Raw genomic sequence first — 18,104 nt, 5'->3', positions numbered from 1 at the left:
GTGAGAGTTGGACCATAGAGAAAGCTGAGTGCCAAAGAATTGATGCTTTTGAACTGTGGTGTTGGAGAAGACTCTTGAGAGTCCCTTGGACTGCAAGGAGACTTACCCATTCAATCCTAGAGGAAATGAGTCCCTGAATATACATTGGAAGGACTGATGCTGAAGCTGAAACTCCAATACTTTGGTCACCTGATGCAAAGAACTGACTCATTGGAAAAGACCCTGATGCTGGGAAAGATTGAAGGCAGGAGAAGGGAACAGAAGATGAGATGGTTGGATGGCATCACCGACATGATGGACATGAGTTTGAGTAGGCTTCGGGAGTTGGTGATGGACAGGGAACCTGGCATGCTGCAGTCCTTGTGGTTGCAGAGTTGGACACGACTGAGCAACTGAACAGAACTAAGAACTACACAGGCTGATTAGTTATACACATGGGATGCTAGATGGCAGAGAGAAAGGAGTATTTGTATCAAACCTGGGTGTTAAGGGTCAGGTTTTATAGGAAAAGTAACCTCTAGAAGGATGGCCATGACTGAAGTAGATGTGAAGAGAACAGGACATTCCAGGCAATACAGAGCCCTGGAAAAGTTTTCAAAACTAAAGTATATACTGGCAGTACACAAAATGGATAAGAAGAATGGAAGGTAAGGAGACTAGCAGATGCAATTTACATTGCAGTGATCCAAGCATGAATTGACAAGTGTCTAGGCCAGAGTAACAGAAATACTAACAGAGGTGTAAGGAGGAGTTAGCAAGATTTAGATATAGGAATAAAAGAAAGGGTGTCAAAAGACAACCAATGTTGACGGGTAACTAGAAAAACATTATTAACAGAAATAAGGCCATCAAGAGGTGGATACAGAAGTGATTAAACGTGTTCAAAGCTTGCCTTTCTTCCACAAACCCTTTACTGATCTCACCAACTCTGACTACTTCATCCTATTTCCTCTTAATTTCCACTTGTACTACGTTATCCCCTGACATGCTGACTAACCAGTAATGGCATCCTTATCTTAAGTTGTTATGGGTTCCCATGGACTGTTTCATCTGGTAAACTCCTCCATAAAGGCCAACAGTATGCTAATAGTGAATACTCAAAACTGAGTTAATTTCCTTTTGAATTTGCATGTTAACTATTTTTTCCTTCCTATCCTAATCCAATTGACTAAATAGGGCCTCTGAACCTTCCTGCTCAGTTTTTCCTCTTTTCTCCAGGGGTTTATGTCTGCCTAATCAAGGTTCGACCCCAGTCAGAGGAGCTGCTACAGGTCCTGAGCACCGCTGACACCTCAGTCTATGGTTGGGCCACACTTGTCAGTGAGCGTAGCAAGAATGGAATGCAAAGAATCCTCATTCCTTTCATCCCAGCCTTTTACATCAACCAGTCAGAATTGGTTCTTAGCCACAAAAAAGACGTCGTGGAGCTAAGAGTAGTGGGAGTGGATAGAGTTCTCGAGAAGCTAGAGGTATGTTCAGGACTGACGCAAAACACATCAGGGTTTTGAAAATGAGATTTTTCATTCTCAGTCCAGGGTAAAGGAATAGATACTGAACGACTTGATAAAATTCACCACAGGAAATTCCTAAAACAGAAAATCTGTCCACTTGATAATGCCATGGGGGCTCCCAGAGTCCAAATTCTGTCGTGAGCATTGTCTGGAAGATAATACAAACGCATACACACACACACACACACACACACAACACCAATGCTATCCTGAGACAGTTTTAGAATGCTAAAAACTTTTGAAGGCTGTATTATTCTCACACAGATGGTTTTCTTCCCCTACCCTTGAACACATTCATGTGAAAAAGTGACTTGTCAGCTAGCTAACTAGAAATCCAGATGTCTTACTGTATATATTTATGATTGGAATGTATTGACACAAAACTGACTTTTCTTCTTTCAGACAAGTTCCATTTTCTTTTCTCCAAGGTCTTCCCCAGCTCCCCAGTTGTAGTGGTCTCTGGCCATAGGCACTCTTCGCTCACACCTGGCCTGGCCATCTACCCCGTGAGAGTAGTCAACTTCACGTCCCTCCAGCAGATGGCATCACCTGTTTTCATCAACATTTCCTGTGTGCTCACCAGTCAAAGTGAGGCTGTACGAGTGAGAGCTATGAAAGCTAAGTCTGGTGCAGGTGAGCATGGGGCTGCCTATTTTTAATCTAGAGGCAAAAAGACAGAATGTATTACAATTTAGTTTAGAATTTAATTAATGGGAGATATTCAGCCACTTGACAAAGATTATTCCAACTAGCTGGGACATGGATCTTTATTCTCAAAGCCTACCCTATAAACTATAACCTTCTGGTAGCCTTCTTAGAACTTGTTTAGTCGCTGTCCCAGGCTCCCAGTCAGTGTCCCAGGCTCCTCTGTCCATGGGATTCTCCAGGTAAGGATACTGGAGTGGGTTGCCATCTCCTCTAGGGGTCTTCTGCTTGGCAGGTGAATTTTTTTTTACCACTGAGCCACCAAGAGACTCAGGTTGGATCCCTGGGTCAGGAAGATTCCCCTGGAGGGAGAAGTGGCAGCCCACTCTTAGTTATTCTTGCCTGGAAAACCCCATGGACAGAGGAGCCTGGCGGGCCCCAGTCCATGAAGTTGCAGAGTCAAACACAACTTAGGGACCAAGCATGAATGCAGTTTAACATGAGTTTACCAGCTTCAAAAGTATACTTCTTGCTCTGTTTTAAGCCCTTTGATAAATGCTTGATTTAATCCAAAAGTATTTAGCAAATCTTTGTGCATCAATCAGTAGATGGTAGTAATCCTAGAAGCAAGACTTAACTCTGACAAATCCTGATTCTACCTTTACCCAATTCAGAAACAATGCCAAGTTTGGGTGGGATGGTAACAGTTTCGGAAAGAGGTATTAAAAGTTTCTTCCCAGGTGGCTCAGTAGTAAAGGAGATGAGGATTTAATCCCTGGGTTGGGAAGATCCCCTGGAGGAAATGGCAACCCACTATTCTTGCCTAGAGAATCTAGGAGTGAATTAGGCTGAACCTTAGTACATCTAATGGGAGAAAGGTTTTGGCTTCTGTGAGTATCCAATTTGTATGAGTCAGTAAATATTCTAAGCATATTTATATGCATTTTAATTCTCATTCTAAAGGGTTTCCTTAAACTTTTTAAGAGATGTTTTCCCCTTTGAAGAGTTGAAATTGGGATGTTCAGGGTCCTACCACTAGAGAATGTTCAACCCCAATCTGTGCTGTGAGAGCAGTTTTTACACTGAGTTCATGGATCTCTATAAAGGTTCTCAGAATTCAAGGTGTCCATGCCCTGAATGGGAAAAAACAAAATCATATCAAAATTACAGTAGTTATCAGACCTAAAAATTTATTTTTATTACTAGAGCACACATACTACTGTATCATTCATACAAGCATGATACCTACTTGCAGAAACAGGTATTTAAAACAGGGCCCAATTAAGACAGGAATTAGTTCAATGTAGACACAACAAAGGGGTGTCGTAAGTTAATATACCTCTTGATTTATTTATTTGGACTTCCAGTGTTGGGACCAGATCAGGGATTGGAGATTTTAGTATGTTGTTTTGTTTAGTTGCTAAGTCGTGTCCAACTCTTTTGGACACCCCATGGACTGTCACCTGCTAGGCTCCTCTGCCAATGGGATCTCTCAGCCTAGAATACTGGAGGGGGTTGCCATGCCTTCCTCCAGGGGATCGTCCCAACACAGGGATCAAGCCCAGGTCTCCAGGCATTGAAGATTCTTTACCATCTGAGCCACCAGTGAAGGCCATTTTTTTTAGTATAAGCAACCTCAAATTATTCTTCAGAGTAAAGCAGTTTAAGTATGAAGTTGTTGAACAGTTGTGAACAGAGTTTAGTGAGACGTTAAGAGCAGTTAAGAGCCCAGAGGTAGAGGGCCTATACAAGGGTTGCAGAACAGGAACTATGTATAAGGGCCTGGTGAGTTTATCTGGAATGGCAATTTGATGAGGCAGGAAGAGTTCACTTCTAGACACTGAAGAATTCGAAATAACCAAGAGAAAATATGCTTCAAAAGACATGTCTTAACTTTTATTGAGGACAAAGTTATATACAAATCATGTTCCCTAGAAACGATAGCTGAATAAAAAAGGACAAGTGGCTCCTGGGTCGTTTCAGGTTAGAGGGATTAAAAGCTGAAGGATGTCACTTGGAGTTAAAGTACACAGGAGAGATAACAGGCATTTTACAGTAGCAGAGAATTTAAACATTCTTTAGGAAGCTGGAAAGGCTCAAGAATTGTAGTTTATTAAAGCCCAAAAGGTAGAGGCACCAAGTACAGTTCACCCCTTTTTCTCTGGTAAGGAACAAAAAGAATTTCCTAGAGGCTAAGTTTTGAGTGTTTCAGCTAGATATCTCAGGAGCATACAATTTTTAAAGGAGCAACATCTGTCCTGTATATATTTAAAAAACTATCTTCTTTTATTCTGCCAATGCGTAGATCAATGTGACGGTTCAGGTGTTCTCCAGAAGTTCGCAGGTTCTTACCAGATTCTCCTCTTTACCCTCTTTGCGGTGCTGGGATCAACAGCTTTCCTCTTTCTAGGTAAGGAGTCCTTATATGCAGCACCGTAGAATTTAGACTTGGAAACTGCCTTCATTTTATTTCACAAACTAAATGAGGATGAAAATTAGCTGTTTATATCACATCTAATTTGGGACATGCAATTGAAACTGACTTAGCCTCCCTACCCTTAGTCACCTGGTGGACTAAAGATCCTGCCCAACTCACTGAGAAGCAATAAACGCATGCAGCAAACAGCTATCACTCAGAAGTGGAAATCACTGCTAAACTTTAGATTATAGCTAGTTTTGCTCAAATACATAGCAAGAGATGAGCAACATAACACATACCATTATCTACACGTGCATTTCCCATCTTTCAGCCATAAGTTGGAATACCTCTGAAAATCACTGAATAAAAACTTCCTGTTAAGTATACAGTGTTATTTAATTTGAAGCATTACTTTTTTTTATAGCAATACTTAAGAACAGACTTGACCCTTAAGGCCTTCCTCCAGTGAGAACAGATCTCCTTGTTGACATCTTATTCTTTTTCCAGCATACAATGCCTTCCTAAACAAGATGCAGACAGTTCCAGTTGTTTACGTGCCAACTCTAGGTACACACTAAGGTAAAGAACCATCATCTGTTATCTCCGAAAAACTCAGGTACCACCCTCATTCACCTCTATTCATCCTTTTATTTCCTTTCCTCCTAGGTTCTTACACATCCACACGTTCTCCCCTTCCGCTCATGAGTCCACAACCCCCACCAGCCCAGAATCGGCTACAGCACTGGCTGTGGAGTATGACACTAACCTCTGCTTGGACAAGTTTTTCACAATAGAGGACTGGAGAGTTCTAGCCCCAGATCAGCAGCAACCTCTACACTCACACACCTCCAAACAAGGCTTCTGAGAACTGTAAATAAAGGATCCTAAACTATTTTATATTAAAGTGGTGTGCTGGATTGCATTTTAAATTATCAACTGTCAGTTCTTAATTCTAAGAAAACATAAAAGTGAAATTAAATACCCCATTTACATACTATTCCAGTTTTTAATCAAGCTCTGCAGATTTACTCCATGAACCTAAGGATAGCAATGTCCCAAATGGACTTTTTAAGTTCTTGGCCACTTACTTGCCCCAAATGACTCTAGAATCCACTCTTCTGGTTGCCCCTGAATACGTGAGGTAGGAACTTCCTAGCAGTAAAACAAGACAATAAACAGGATGTATCCAAAACGTGTTTATTGGGATGGTTTCCTGTTCATCTTGATACAGGGTACTTTTAGTGCTGCTTCCGTCTGAAAGAGCATCCTGCAAAAAAAAAAAAAAAAAGTTCCAAAGGTTAACTGATAGCAGCCTCCTTACCCTGCCTGAACCTCACAAAACAAAATGCCTCTAACCTGTATGAAACCTACATTTGTATTTTCTTCAACTCTTTTAGCTTCTGCCTAGTCACTAGACATCAGATTCAGCTCATATGAAGCCCTTTTATCACCCATCCACCCAGCTTTAGACAGTAGCATTTTGAGACGTATGCTTCCCGATTACGCATTTGGTAGACGTAAAGAAAAAAAGCATAAAAATTACATTAAACCATTTACCTTCTGTAAGCCTTGCTTTTCCTCCTGTAGGCTGGCAGAGGACAGTAGAGCAGCCAACACACAAAACTACTGTTTGTGCATGGCTGAAGACGGTGGTGATTTTATAGCATCCTGCGGGGGGGAAACATCAAGGAGTTACCGTTTTCCCCCCAAACCTTTCTTCACTTAAACATATGCTGTCATGCATTAACTGGAAAACAAGTATGCTATGAAAATTCTTGGAACTTACTTTCCGTATCTAAACTTGATTATCTGGCTCTAGATATACATCAAAGTCAATTCAAAAGCAACCTCGACCATGTGCCCCAACCTATGGATTTTCTGAGTAATCTAATCAACATCATCCAAAAAATTATTCTAAAGTCAGAAAGAAAAAAATCCTGTACTTGGTGAGGAGAGATGCTCAGTAACTGGTCAACATATCCACCCCTTTGCCGCCAGAAACAAGTACATAAATTACCACAGAAGCCCAACATTATCATTCCAGTGTTTCCCAACAGAAACGTTGCGGTCTACAGAGTTTTGAAGGGGACTCTCTCTGGATCACTCCTCCTAAAGCACAAAATTTTACTCATCTCTAACATTCAAATCTGAATACAATTAGGGCTTCACGGATACCTTTTTTCAACTCGTGAGATTCAGTGCTTTCCCCACTACCACATGTTATCTCCTCACCTGGGCATTTTACATCCATGAAATAGGAATTGGGGCTCTGCACCAGGCGCTTCTTCTTGTGTTTCCTCTTCTCCTCTTCTGGAGAGGGATGAAGAAGATCCTTTGCGAGCTAACAGAGGCAGAAATGTAGAGATTTAGAAACCAATGGTGAACATGGATGATCGAAAACAGCCCCCACTGCCACACAACGGGCAGAGCTCGTCCCTTGTCGCCCCTGGTGTCTGCGCAGCTGGGCCGCCATCTTATTGCCTCTCCGCTCCCGTCCAAGCACGGGTCCCAGCTGGCCTCTGCGGCCCCTGTAGTTAACTTGTCCTGGGAAGTGCGGAGGACAAATGAGGGCCCTCTGTGATCCCAAATCAGCGTGAGAGCAGCGTGCAGACAGAAGAACGAGATCTCCACGGAAACCTAGCCGAAGGAACTCACAGGCATGTTCTCGTGAGGAGGTCGTCACCGCCGGAAAGGGGCGGAAGCGGAAATCCTGATCCTTAAATTCGCCGTCCCGCAGGAAATGACGTTAGGGCCTATCGCCGCCATGTTGAGAAGGTCCTTTTCTGATGGTCTTGGGCGATGGGGCGAGATGGGGGCTGCCATTTGGGGAAGGTCTCCAAATGACAGGACTCAGATGAGTCGCCATGTTAAGAGAGTGAGCTTGCTATCTTAAGGTCGGTGTCTGGTCTCCGTCAAGGGGTAAATAGACATTTTTAAAATTTCGCGCTACACTTTAACAACAGGAACTGCTTAGGAAAACAGACTGAGTTGTGTCTGTGACTTGTTAAATTTCTTTACTATTTTTCAATTGGTTTAGTTTCCCCATTTTTAACAATTCAGTAATGTAAATATAAAAAAGGTAAGTTCTGATCTTTTCCGCACTTTCAGCCTATTTCTAGGACTAACCGTTGTTAATTTTATTCCCTCCTTTCCATCTTTCTCTGTAATAATCATTACATTACTCACTTCTGTATTGTTCTGACTGCTTTGAATGTTAATCTTCACAACTCTGTCTTTACATTCCCACATCCTTTCCACCACATTTTCATCAGAACTACATTTCCAAGATTTGTAATCTTGGCAGCACTGAAACTCTGGACAGGGAATGAAAAGAAAGAAAAAAGACCAAATCATTATCTTCTACAGTAACGATCAAAGGGTTAAAATGTCCATTTGTCATACAGGAGGAGCAAAAATGATCAAATGGTATATAAGGACCTGGTTAATTCCAAAGGAATAGAATGGGACAAGGGATGTGAGTTCTTGTCAAGGATACGCTGGTAAACGTTTGCTGCTGCTGCTGCTGCTGCTAAGTCACTTCAGTCGTGTCCGACTCTGTGTGACCCCATAGACGGAAGCCCACCAGGCTCCCCCGTCCCTGGGATTCTCCAGGCAAGAACACTGGAGTGGGTTGCCATTTCCTTCTCCAATGCATGAAAGTGAAAAATGAAAGTCAAGTCGCTCAGTCGTGTCCAACTGTTCGCGACCCCATGGACTGCAGCCTACCAGGCTCCCCCGTCCATGGGATTTTCCAGGCAAGAGTACTGAAGTGGGGTGCCATTGCCTTCTCCAGGTAAACGTTTAACCATTGACTTTATAGAGGGGAGCCCTGATTTGTTGTCTTTGGTAATTTCAATGGAGGAAATACTCTTACCTTGGCCAGTTTCAGACTACCAATGTCATTAAACACGGATTTGGAAAGCACAGTCTGTTTTCATGAGCCAGTAATAATTGGTTCCAGCACACTACTGTTGTTGTTCAGTTGCTTAGTCATGTCAGACTCTTTGCAACCCCATGGACTGCAGCGGGCCAGGCTTCCATGTCCTTCACTATCTCCCAGAGTTTGCTCAAACTCATGTCCATTGAGTCAGTGATGCTATCCAACCGTCTCATCCTCTGTTGGCCCTGCCCCTTCTCCTCCTGCCTTCAGTCTTTCCCAGCATCAGGGTCTTTTCCAATGAGTCCACTCTTTGCATCAGGTGGCCAAAGTATTGGAGCTTCAGCATCAGTCCTTCCAATGAATATTCAGGGTTGATTTCCTTTAGGATTGACTGGTCTGATCTTGCTGTCCAAGGGACAACTCTCAGGAGTCTTCTCCAGCACCAGAGTTCAAAAGCATCAATTCTTCATCTCTCAGCCTTCTGTATGGTTCGGCACACTACTGATGGGTGAGAAAAACCTCTGAGGAAGTGACATGTTCCCAGGTGGCTCAGTGGTAAAGGATCCAGCTGCCAGTGCAACTGGATGCAGTTTCAATCCCTGTGTCGGGAAGATCTCCTGGAAGAGGAAGTGGCAACTCACTCTGATATTCTTGCCTGGGAAATCCCACGGACAGAGGAGCCTGGTGGGCTACCGTCCATGGGGTTGCAAAAGAGGCAGACATGGAAAGAAAATATCAGACACAACTTAGCAACTAAACAACAACAACAATTTAGAGAGGTGAAAAAGAATAGTCTATTGCTGGGGATGAAAAGTCCAGATTCAGACGAGATAAGATGAAATGAAAAAGAACTAATAGGTTTTTATCAGACAGATCCATGAAAATTGAAGAATAATTTAAAGCACTAGTGAGAGAGAGTTTGACCAGCAGGGAGAAGTAGAGAATACTCGAGTTTTGTAATACAACTTGAAGACATAATGAGTGGTGAGATAAAGGATAAAAGAGAATTGAATAGCTGGGTTTGAGAGGGACAAACATTGGCACAGAGTATGACAAGGATAACTGAAGTGACAGAAGATTCCTTTTCATAACCGGTACACTATGTTTAAAGACGGACTGTTTACTGACCTGCTGTTAGAAAAGCAGGTATTTTGAATATTTTTTCCAAAGCAAAGATAAATTTGGTTTTGTGTAGCCGTGTTCTCCATATTTCAGCTTTGTGGTTGCCAAGGCTACACATTCACAGTCTGTTCATTAGTGTGTTAGGAGTACTGCCTCCGGAGTGTGTTAAAAGATCCACATCTCATCAAGAGAATGACACCGGACATTTGTAGTCTCAATCTCTATCTTCCTGAGCTGGCCTGTCAGAGAATTCATACACAGGTTCCCAGAAGGAAGACCATTCAAGATGAAGCTCCAGAACGTATCTAGGTGAACGGTGTATGGGCTTGGAGACTGGGAGAGGGAGTGTGCAGAGCTGATTCTATAGTATAATTAATTTTAATTTTCACTCTATTCCACCAGGGGGCAGACTGACTCAACAAATAGCCACCAACTCCAGCCATGCCGCTTTTTTCAAAAAGAGTTGGGATTCTAAAACTAAGGGCTTGGAAAAGTAACGCCAGAATTCTAGAAACTGCCCCAAAAGGATTCTATTTTTCTTGAGTATCCCTTTCAAAAATCAGTCTCCAATTTTTGCCAGTTCCTGTGTTATCCTGTGCTTCACCCTTATTCCCCCAAACTTTCGTTTTCCCCGAATTCCTCTAAAATTCCTCTTCCCTTGGTCATTCTGATTAAACTTCCACTTCACCCCAGCCTCTCTGGCTTCTGACTGGAAGAGCGAAGTCAAAAGAGGGGCATGATATTGAGCAAAATCTGTTCCAAATGGCTAGGGAGACAGGCCAGCATTGGCTGGGAAGGGAAAGCCAGAGAGCTGGAGGCTGGGCTGTCCGAGGAGGCCAGCTGAAAAGGATGGGCGGGCACGGGGTGGGGCCCGGAGGAGTGCCGCCTCTCCTCTTTCCCAGAGCCTGGGCGGAGAGGGAGGAAAACTTCCTGGCTGGGGCTCCGGGGCCCGCTCCCTTTGCCAACCCTCCAGTCCCGCCTACCAGTGCCCTTCGCTTCCCCACCCCTCTCCCGGCACCCCCAGTGTCCGCCATGGCCAAAGCCTACGACCACCTCTTCAAGTTGCTGCTGATCGGGGACTCAGGGGTGGGCAAGACTTGTCTGATCATTCGCTTTGCAGAGGACAACTTCAACAACACTTATATCTCCACCATCGGTGAGCCCGCTGGCCATAGCCTAGACCCCCAGCTACCCCATGCCCTCATTCCTAGGCTGTTGGATTACTAGTGGCCCGCTTTAGAGTCCGGCTTCTGGACTCCAGTCCCTCAGCCTCTCTCTCTCAGACCCATCCCCCTTATATGTCTCAGGATGGTACCCAAACCTCTGACCTCTCTGAGCCCTCCAGATCACTCCTCAGTTGTGCCTGCGCCAACCTCTATTTTCTTGGTGCCACCTGTCTCCCTTGTCTCCACAAATTCACATGAACCCGAGTCCGTTTCCCTCTCAGCTCCTCTTCCCCCACCCTCATCCACCTAGAACTCTTGCTCCATTCTCCGCATTTCCTGTGTCCCCCTTTCCCTGACCATCTGTCTCCCAATTTTGCCAGCCTCTTTCTGTCCCAACTGAGTTACACACTCTCCCACTGCATTCCCAGCTTACCATCTACTTTCCCGTCTCTCTGCCCCTCAACTTATTAGGGGGTTGGGGAGGGTGGCACAGAGGGGCTGGGTGTGCCCGAGAGCAGCCCAAGGACTGGGATCATGAATATGCAGTCAGCCTGGTAAGGAAGGTGGGACTGAGGGGACTTTTGGGGTCTCTGAGTCAGCCTGGTGACTCAGCCTGCTCCCTGGGGCTCCTCACTGGCTCAGGGGAGGTACACAAGTTTCCACTAAGAACATTGTCTCCCCTCCTCCCCCTCATTGTTCTTAACCTCCTCTGGCCTGGGTAGTAAGACCAGGAGCGTCTCAAGACAATTCTGGTTAGAAAGTGGAGGGGGAAATATCCCTCTCTCATATCTCAGTCTCAGGGGAATCTTGTTTAGACTCAAGTTTTCTTGTTTCCGAGCCTGGCATACTATTAATCCACATGGACTGGTATCAGCTTCCTTTTTCCTTGCTCTTCACCCTATAGGGTCAGGAGGCTATGTGGGAGAATGGAGAGCAGAGGGTTCTAAGACAACAGAAGGGAGAAGGAATTAGAAAGTAGTATTTTGGGGGAGACACATTGAATTGAGAGAGTTGTCAGCTGGCATGGCTGAGTGGACCCAAGAAGTGCCTTAAAGGCCTTTAGCCTCCTTGCAGAGTTTTCAACATCTTCTTTCCCACAAAGTCTATAAGATCTAAGTAAAAACAATACGTTTGCTGTACAAGTACCGCTTTGAGAAAATCCCCGTAGTTTTATACTTCCTGCAAGACTGCTTCCCAAGTGCCTTCCCTGCAGAATCTCTGCACTGCCCCATTCCCGTCCCTCTCGCCACACACTGGCACGTGCACATACATACGTGTCTGGACTTCAGTGTTCCCTCTCCACCCCTAGGAATTGATTTCAAGATCCGCACGGTGGATATAGAGGGGAAAAAGATCAAACTGCAAGTCTGGTGAGTGAATCCCCCAGGACTTCAAAACCAGACTTACTCATTTATTTCCTATAATCTGTAGTTTCTCTTTAGTTTAATTTCTCTCGCTTTCCCATCGCTCCTTCCAGTACATTTTCTAATCCCTTTCTGTTACCTCATTCAGATGTCCTTTCATCTCGCTCCCTGCTCACTCAACTATTTTCAACTTTTTTGTAATTCTGTTGCCTGTCCTGGACCCAGAGACACCTCTGAACTTGGCAACTGTCTAGTTAGCTCAACTGTCTATTGAGCTATAATGTGGAAACAAGCTCTCAACAGTCAAATAGCAAGTAGCAAAATTAAGACTTGACTCTCTGTCCAGTGGAGAGCCCTTAAAGCCAAGAGTAGAGGTTTGACCTGACTACCCTGAGGAAGCTGGAGACCCTGACTCAAGGTGTCTAGGAGGCATTATGATGCAATAGACAAGAGGAGAATGTGGTTCAATCCTGTTCTGTTACAGAATGACCTTCATTAGTTATTTCTCCTCTCTAAATCTGTTTCCTCATTTGTAAAATAGAGCCAGGAAAACATGTCTCACAAGGATAGAGTGAAGATTAGGCAAAATAACATAAATAAAATGATAATATACACAGTGCTTGGCACAAAGTAAACAATAAAACAGATCTGTTTCTTCAGCCTTTACCTTCTCTCAGTATCAGCCCAACAGTCTCTTATCCCTTTTTCCCTTTATTGTTTTCCTGATTCTGTTTAACACTCCTTGTTGCAAAAGCTGAATTCTTAGGGGATGGGAGTGGAATTCTCTCTTTGGAGACCTCTTCCCTCTATCTCACCCCATGAAATATTCTACCCCTTCAGGGACACAGCTGGCCAAGAGCGATTCAAGACAATAACTACTGCCTATTATCGTGGAGCAATGGTATGAAGCATATTTCTGGACAAGGGATGATGTGATAGAGTGTGCGACTACAGAGGGATAGGAGGTTGGAGCAGAGAAAAATGGGGAGGGGCATAGTGTGGATTGCAGAGGGCCCCATATGGCCTAGTAATTAGTCTTGTGGATAGAATTTACAGGGTCACTTAGAGGGCAGTGGGAAGCCTGAAGAGGGGAATATGGTACAAGCCTCCATTGTGAACTCTGCCATTCCCCAGGGCATTATCCTAGTATATGACATCACAGATGAGAAATCCTTCGAGAATATTCAGAACTGGATGAAGAGCATCAAAGAGGTGAGGACAGTTCTAAAGAGGTGGGGGAACTGGGTAGAACCTAGAGGATGAAGGAGACTGTGAAAATGAGCAGGACCCAGCTTCTACTCTTATCTTTGCTCCCAGAACGCCTCGGCTGGGGTAGAGCGCCTCTTACTGGGGAACAAGTGTGACATGGAGGCCAAGAGGAAGGTGCAGAAGGAGCAGGCTGATAAGGTAAGAGCTGGTTGGGCAGGGTTCCAGAACTGGGCCAGGAGGGCCAAGATAAGGCCGGATTGCAGAGGACTTGGCCACTGCCCTCTGTCCAACTCTCTTCTTACCACTTCTTCCCATGCAGTTGGCTCGGGAGCATGGAATCCGATTTTTCGAGACAAGTGCTAAATCCAGTATGAATGTAGATGAGGTGAGATGCACCCCATCCTTCACCCCCAAAGAGGATTGGAAGACAGACTTATGCTCCCCTTCAACCTATCCTGACCAATCTCACCTTTCCCCGTTAGGCTTTCAGTTCCCTGGCACGGGACATCTTACTCAAGTCAGGAGGCCGGAGATTGGTGAGTTGGTTGTACTGGGTGTGTGAGAGTGTGTGTGTGTTGGGGTAAAAACTGATGAGGGGAACAATGCTAATACTGCCTGTGAGGGTGGATCTCCTTCAGTTTATGGCCCCAGCCAGCCATTCTCACCCTGATCCCTGTACCTTCTCCCTCTAGAAAAACAACAATAAGCCCCCCAGCACTGACCTGAAAACTTGTGACAAGAAGAATACCAACAAGTGCTCCTTGGCCTGACGACTCCTTTCTGCCTCTCCACCCTAAGCCTGGAGACTGAATCTGAGGAAGGCGGGGCTGAGGGACTGGGCAGGGGAGAAATAGCAAATGGGACTTGGAGGGGTAGAGATGAGTAGATGGTAGAAGAATGGGGAGAATATGGAGAAGAAAAAAAGGAAGGAGAGAGAAGGAAAGAGGAAAAGAAGCAAGATAGAGTGGGAAAGAGAGGCAAGAAAAAGAACTGGGAAGGTGAGAAGGAAGTAGGAAGAGAGGGAGGAGGAAAGGAAGATAGATGGTCCTAGGCCTCAGACCTTCTCTGGGTTTCCAGGGCAAATATAAATGTAAATAAAAGTTGATTTATTGTTACTGGATTGGGGTTTAGGGTCCTGAGAGAGGCTGGCTCAGTACCACCCTCTGAAGGTTTGGTCCTATGCTGTCACTCTGCATGGTCTTTCTCAGTATTAAAGGCCACCGTTTGCACAAATGTTCCTGGTTTGGGCAGCTTTTGTCATTGTCGGAATCGCTCTCTACTCATAAACCTAATTCTTGTCTCTCTGAGGTGATTGGTCTGCCTGAATCTGGCTGTGTTCCTGTGATGCCTAGTCTACAGGTCTCAGACCTTCCCCAGCTGTTTAATTGATGCGGGAGACAAGGAGCAGAGATTCTCTGAAATTGAAAATCTGTACATCCTCTTTCCAATATGGGATTTAGAGGATCCTTGCAGGCAGAGTCTTGCCCAGGAGATTCTAAAAGAGAAGGACTCTTTCCTGGGCCTTCCCAAGAGAGTGATAACCCTAGCCGCAGAGAAACAGGAGAACCGGTATTTTTTATTCATTGATTTCTGCAAGCATCTTTGGTTCTGCCAAAAATCCCTTTAAGTAAGTAGTAAGTATTATTACCTGCTCTGATAGGAGGAGAAAATGAGACAGAAAAAAGGTTCATTTAGTCATAAATATTTATTGAGCATCTACTCTGTGTCAAGCACAGTGGTCAAGTTAAAATAACCTCTGGGTGATACTTAAAGGAAGAGGGACAAGTAAAATTTAACAAAAACAGCTCCTAATGACTGAATAACAAAGAAGCAAAACTACTGACATGCAAAAGAACCATGAACAAAAAACCTAGGCTTGAGTTCCCTTAAGTATACATAGACCCTATTTGTTCTTCACAGTATTTTTTTTAGTTTCCACTATTTTTAGAAAATATTGTCTTCTAAATAGCATTTGCACTGTACAAATGCTTGTTCAGAAAAAAAACTGAACAAATAGATTTTATAATTAGATGGTTTTGTAGAATTTGCATTTTAGTTAGTATTTCTATAGTCCTCTAAATATGCTCCATAAATTTATGCTTATACCAACATTATATAAATATGCTCTTGCCAGCACTATTTTTTTATATTTTAAATCTTTGAAAAAGAAAAGACATGTTTTGATTTGCATCTGTTTGATTAGTAAATTTGCAATTTCTTTTTAAATTTTAAATTGCTTTTTTAATTGAAGGATAATTGCTTTACAGAATTGTGTTGGTTTCTGCCAAACATCAGCATGAATCAGCCATAGGTATACATATGTCCCCTCCCTCTTGAACCTCCCTCCCATCTCCCTCCCCATCCCACCCCTCTAGGTTGTTCCAGAGCCCCAGTTTGAGTTCCCTGAGTCATACAGCAAATTCCCATTGGCTATCTATTTTACATATGGTCATGTAAGTTTCCATGGTACTCTCTCCATATATCCCACCCTCTCTTTCCTACCTTCCTGCCCGCACCACCCCCTGCCCCGACCCCACCGTGTCTGTGTCTGTTTTCTATGTCTGTGTCTCTGTTGCTGCCCTGTAAATAATTTCATCAGTACTGTCTTTCTAGATTCCATATGTATGTGTTAGTATATGGTATTTTTATCTTTCTGACTTACTTCACTCTGTACAATAGGCTCTAGGTTCATCCACCTCATAGAACTGACCAAAAGTGTTCCTTTTATGACTAAGTAATATTCCATTGTATGTATATACCACAGCTTCTTTATCCATTCATCTGTCCATGGACATCTAGGTTGCTTCCATGTTCTAGCTATTGTAAATAGTGCTGCAATGAATTCACAGTATTTTTCTAAACAGCAAAATTATCTCACAGACTTGATCTTTTATCAAGATGATGAAAATATCAGATTTGGTTTAGACAAAGTACCACTAGAAGTTTTACTCAAGGATATGATCGATGTTCAAGTAATTTAAAACATTCTCAAGCCTGCAGTGGAGAAGTGGATAGCACAACCGTGGAGTCATGGGCAAAGTCTTTTTGTGTGCTGCTGTTTCTGCTGGTAAAAGACAACACTCAGAAAAAAAGAGTCTGACAATGCCAGGAGAAGGACTAAGAAAATAATTTGGTACATGAATTAAGTATCTAAGCTTCAATGGGGTAATAATCCTTATTATTTGTGGCTTATGTTTGAATTCTGTACTCAACTGCCCAGCTAGTTTAATTCACTCAAGAGATGAGGAAAGACTTGCGTTTTGTGAGTCCCGGCAAGAAGACTGCTGGGCCTCTTTGTCATACCCCAGAGTGGATATTTTAAAATCCAGTTTCAGCATAGAGGCCCTATTTAGTTGCTTGGTACAATTAGTGGGACTGAGTAAGGAGTAACAGAATGCTATGTTTTGACCAAAACTTACCATAGCTAAAAAATACTGAGGGGAAAAACCCCCATACCCTACTTTCTATCACATAGAACTATTGACAAATAATATACAGACAAATAGTAACCTAAAGGAACAAATTAATAGTTACAAGCAAAATTAAAACTCTCGTCTCCCATCCAATGATCTTTCCAGTCTGTTAGTTCTTGTCCTTGAGCAGTCAGATTTCAGTCTGATGGGAAGACAGAATCTATGGGACATAGCACCAGATACACTGTTTGTTTTTTTGGCTGTGCTGTCTTCATTGTGTGCAGGCTTTCTTTAGTTGTGGCAGGTGGAGGCTACTCTTTGTTGCGGTGCACAGGCTTCTCATTGAGGTGGTTTCTCTTGTGGAGGAGCACAGGGTCCAGGCCCACAGACTCGGCAGTTGCAGCGCGCAAGCTTCTCATTGAGGTGGTTTCTCTTGTGGAGGAGCACAGGGTCCAGGCCCACAGACTCGGCAGTTGCAGCGCACAAGCTTTAGAGCACTTGGGCTTCAGTAGTTGCAGAGTGTGGTCTTGGTAGTTGTGGCTCATGGGATTAGTTGCCCTGAGGCATATGGAATCTTCCAGGATCAGGGATTGAACCCGTGTCCCCTGCATTGGCAGGTGTATTCTTATTCATTGGACCATCATAAGAGTCCACATCACACATAATGTTAATTGCCAAAAGTGCTCTAGCCCTTACGGATGTGGGGGAGAGTAGCTGTGGCCTTTAGGCTAGAAAGACTTCTTGAGGGAGGAGAGTGTGGAGCAGAATTAACAAGGGAAAAGTATGGGAATTTATTTGATCTTGAGAGGCAGGATACAGGTTATTAATAGGGCCTAATTTACTTGAAAGTGTTAGTTGCACAGTCATGTCTGACTCTGTGACCCCATGGACTGTAACCAGGCTTCTCTGTCCATGGAATTCTCCAAGCAAGAACACTGGCATAGGTTGCCATTTCCTTCTCGAGGGGATCTTCCTGACCCAGGGATTCTTCCTGACCCACATTCTGCCAAGGTTTGACTCCACAGGGATGGAAAACAGGCACAAATCTGTGGCCTGGGAGTTGGAAGTCTGGGCTTAGGCCTCAGCTCCCCTGCTAGCTGTATGATCTTGGACAAGTAACAGACTGAGCTTATTCATTAAACAGGGACAATACCAACTGACTCCTCAGGATTACAGAAGAGAATCAAAATGAGCTTAAATTCAAAAAGTATGATACAAATGTGAGGCAATAGAAGAAAACAAAATACTTTAATGAATATTTCCTTTGCATCTTTCAATCCCATGGACATGTAGCCTGGTGGGCTACAGTGCATGGGGTCGCAAAGAGTCGGACACGACTTAGCGACTAAACACGGTCCCATCTGAGTAGAACTGA

The 18,104-nt window shown here is 43.8% G+C and overlaps 3 protein-coding genes across 9 annotated transcripts in view; 2 read left to right on the top strand and 1 right to left on the bottom strand.

The window, feature by feature from the left end:
* Positions 1 to 5,479, top strand: part of NUP210L (nucleoporin 210 like) — a 95,866-nt gene extending 90,387 nt beyond the window's left edge. For all 5 annotated transcript variants that reach the window (XM_060414325.1, XM_060414329.1, XM_060414328.1 and 2 more), the window contains 5 exons: positions 1,219 to 1,469; positions 1,940 to 2,144; positions 4,462 to 4,566; positions 5,083 to 5,154; positions 5,242 to 5,479. In XM_060414325.1, coding sequence (XP_060270308.1) covers positions 1,219 to 1,469; positions 1,940 to 2,144; positions 4,462 to 4,566; positions 5,083 to 5,153 — 632 coding nt within the window. In that variant the 3' untranslated portion in view covers position 5,154; positions 5,242 to 5,479. The remainder of the gene's footprint in view (positions 1 to 1,218; positions 1,470 to 1,939; positions 2,145 to 4,461; positions 4,567 to 5,082; positions 5,155 to 5,241) is intronic.
* A 277-nt stretch (positions 5,480 to 5,756) lies between these two features.
* On the bottom strand, positions 5,757 to 7,268 carry RPS27 (ribosomal protein S27). 2 transcript variants are annotated; one of them, XM_004002540.5, is made up of 4 exons: positions 7,231 to 7,268; positions 6,808 to 6,916; positions 6,133 to 6,243; positions 5,757 to 5,842 (listed from the first exon to the last, which is right to left on the bottom strand). In XM_004002540.5, exons 1-4 carry the CDS (start codon positions 7,234 to 7,236, stop codon positions 5,814 to 5,816), a joined length of 255 nt encoding a protein of 84 aa, XP_004002589.1. In that variant the 5' UTR covers positions 7,237 to 7,268; the 3' UTR covers positions 5,757 to 5,813. The 2 variants fall into 2 exon arrangements, with proteins under 2 accessions (XP_004002589.1, XP_060270661.1); XM_060414678.1 differs by having other exon boundaries at positions 5,757 to 6,243.
* A 3,200-nt stretch (positions 7,269 to 10,468) lies between these two features.
* On the top strand, positions 10,469 to 14,549 carry RAB13 (RAB13, member RAS oncogene family). Of its 2 annotated transcripts, XM_004002538.5 has the most exons (8): positions 10,469 to 10,733; positions 12,053 to 12,113; positions 12,948 to 13,008; positions 13,242 to 13,319; positions 13,425 to 13,514; positions 13,636 to 13,701; positions 13,799 to 13,852; positions 14,009 to 14,549. In XM_004002538.5, exons 1-8 carry the CDS (start codon positions 10,610 to 10,612, stop codon positions 14,084 to 14,086), a joined length of 612 nt encoding a protein of 203 aa, XP_004002587.1. In that variant the 5' UTR covers positions 10,469 to 10,609; the 3' UTR covers positions 14,087 to 14,549. The 2 variants fall into 2 exon arrangements, with proteins under 2 accessions (XP_004002587.1, XP_060270545.1); XM_060414562.1 differs by having other exon boundaries at positions 13,636 to 14,549.
* Positions 14,550 to 18,104: the final 3,555 nt, after the last annotated feature.

Source organism: Ovis aries, chromosome 1 (assembly GCF_016772045.2).
Source record: "Ovis aries strain OAR_USU_Benz2616 breed Rambouillet chromosome 1, ARS-UI_Ramb_v3.0, whole genome shotgun sequence".
Classification (NCBI taxonomy): domain Eukaryota; kingdom Metazoa; phylum Chordata; class Mammalia; order Artiodactyla; family Bovidae; genus Ovis; species Ovis aries.
Note: the sequence above shows the minus strand (reverse complement) of the source record. Positions and strands in the feature narration are given on the sequence as shown.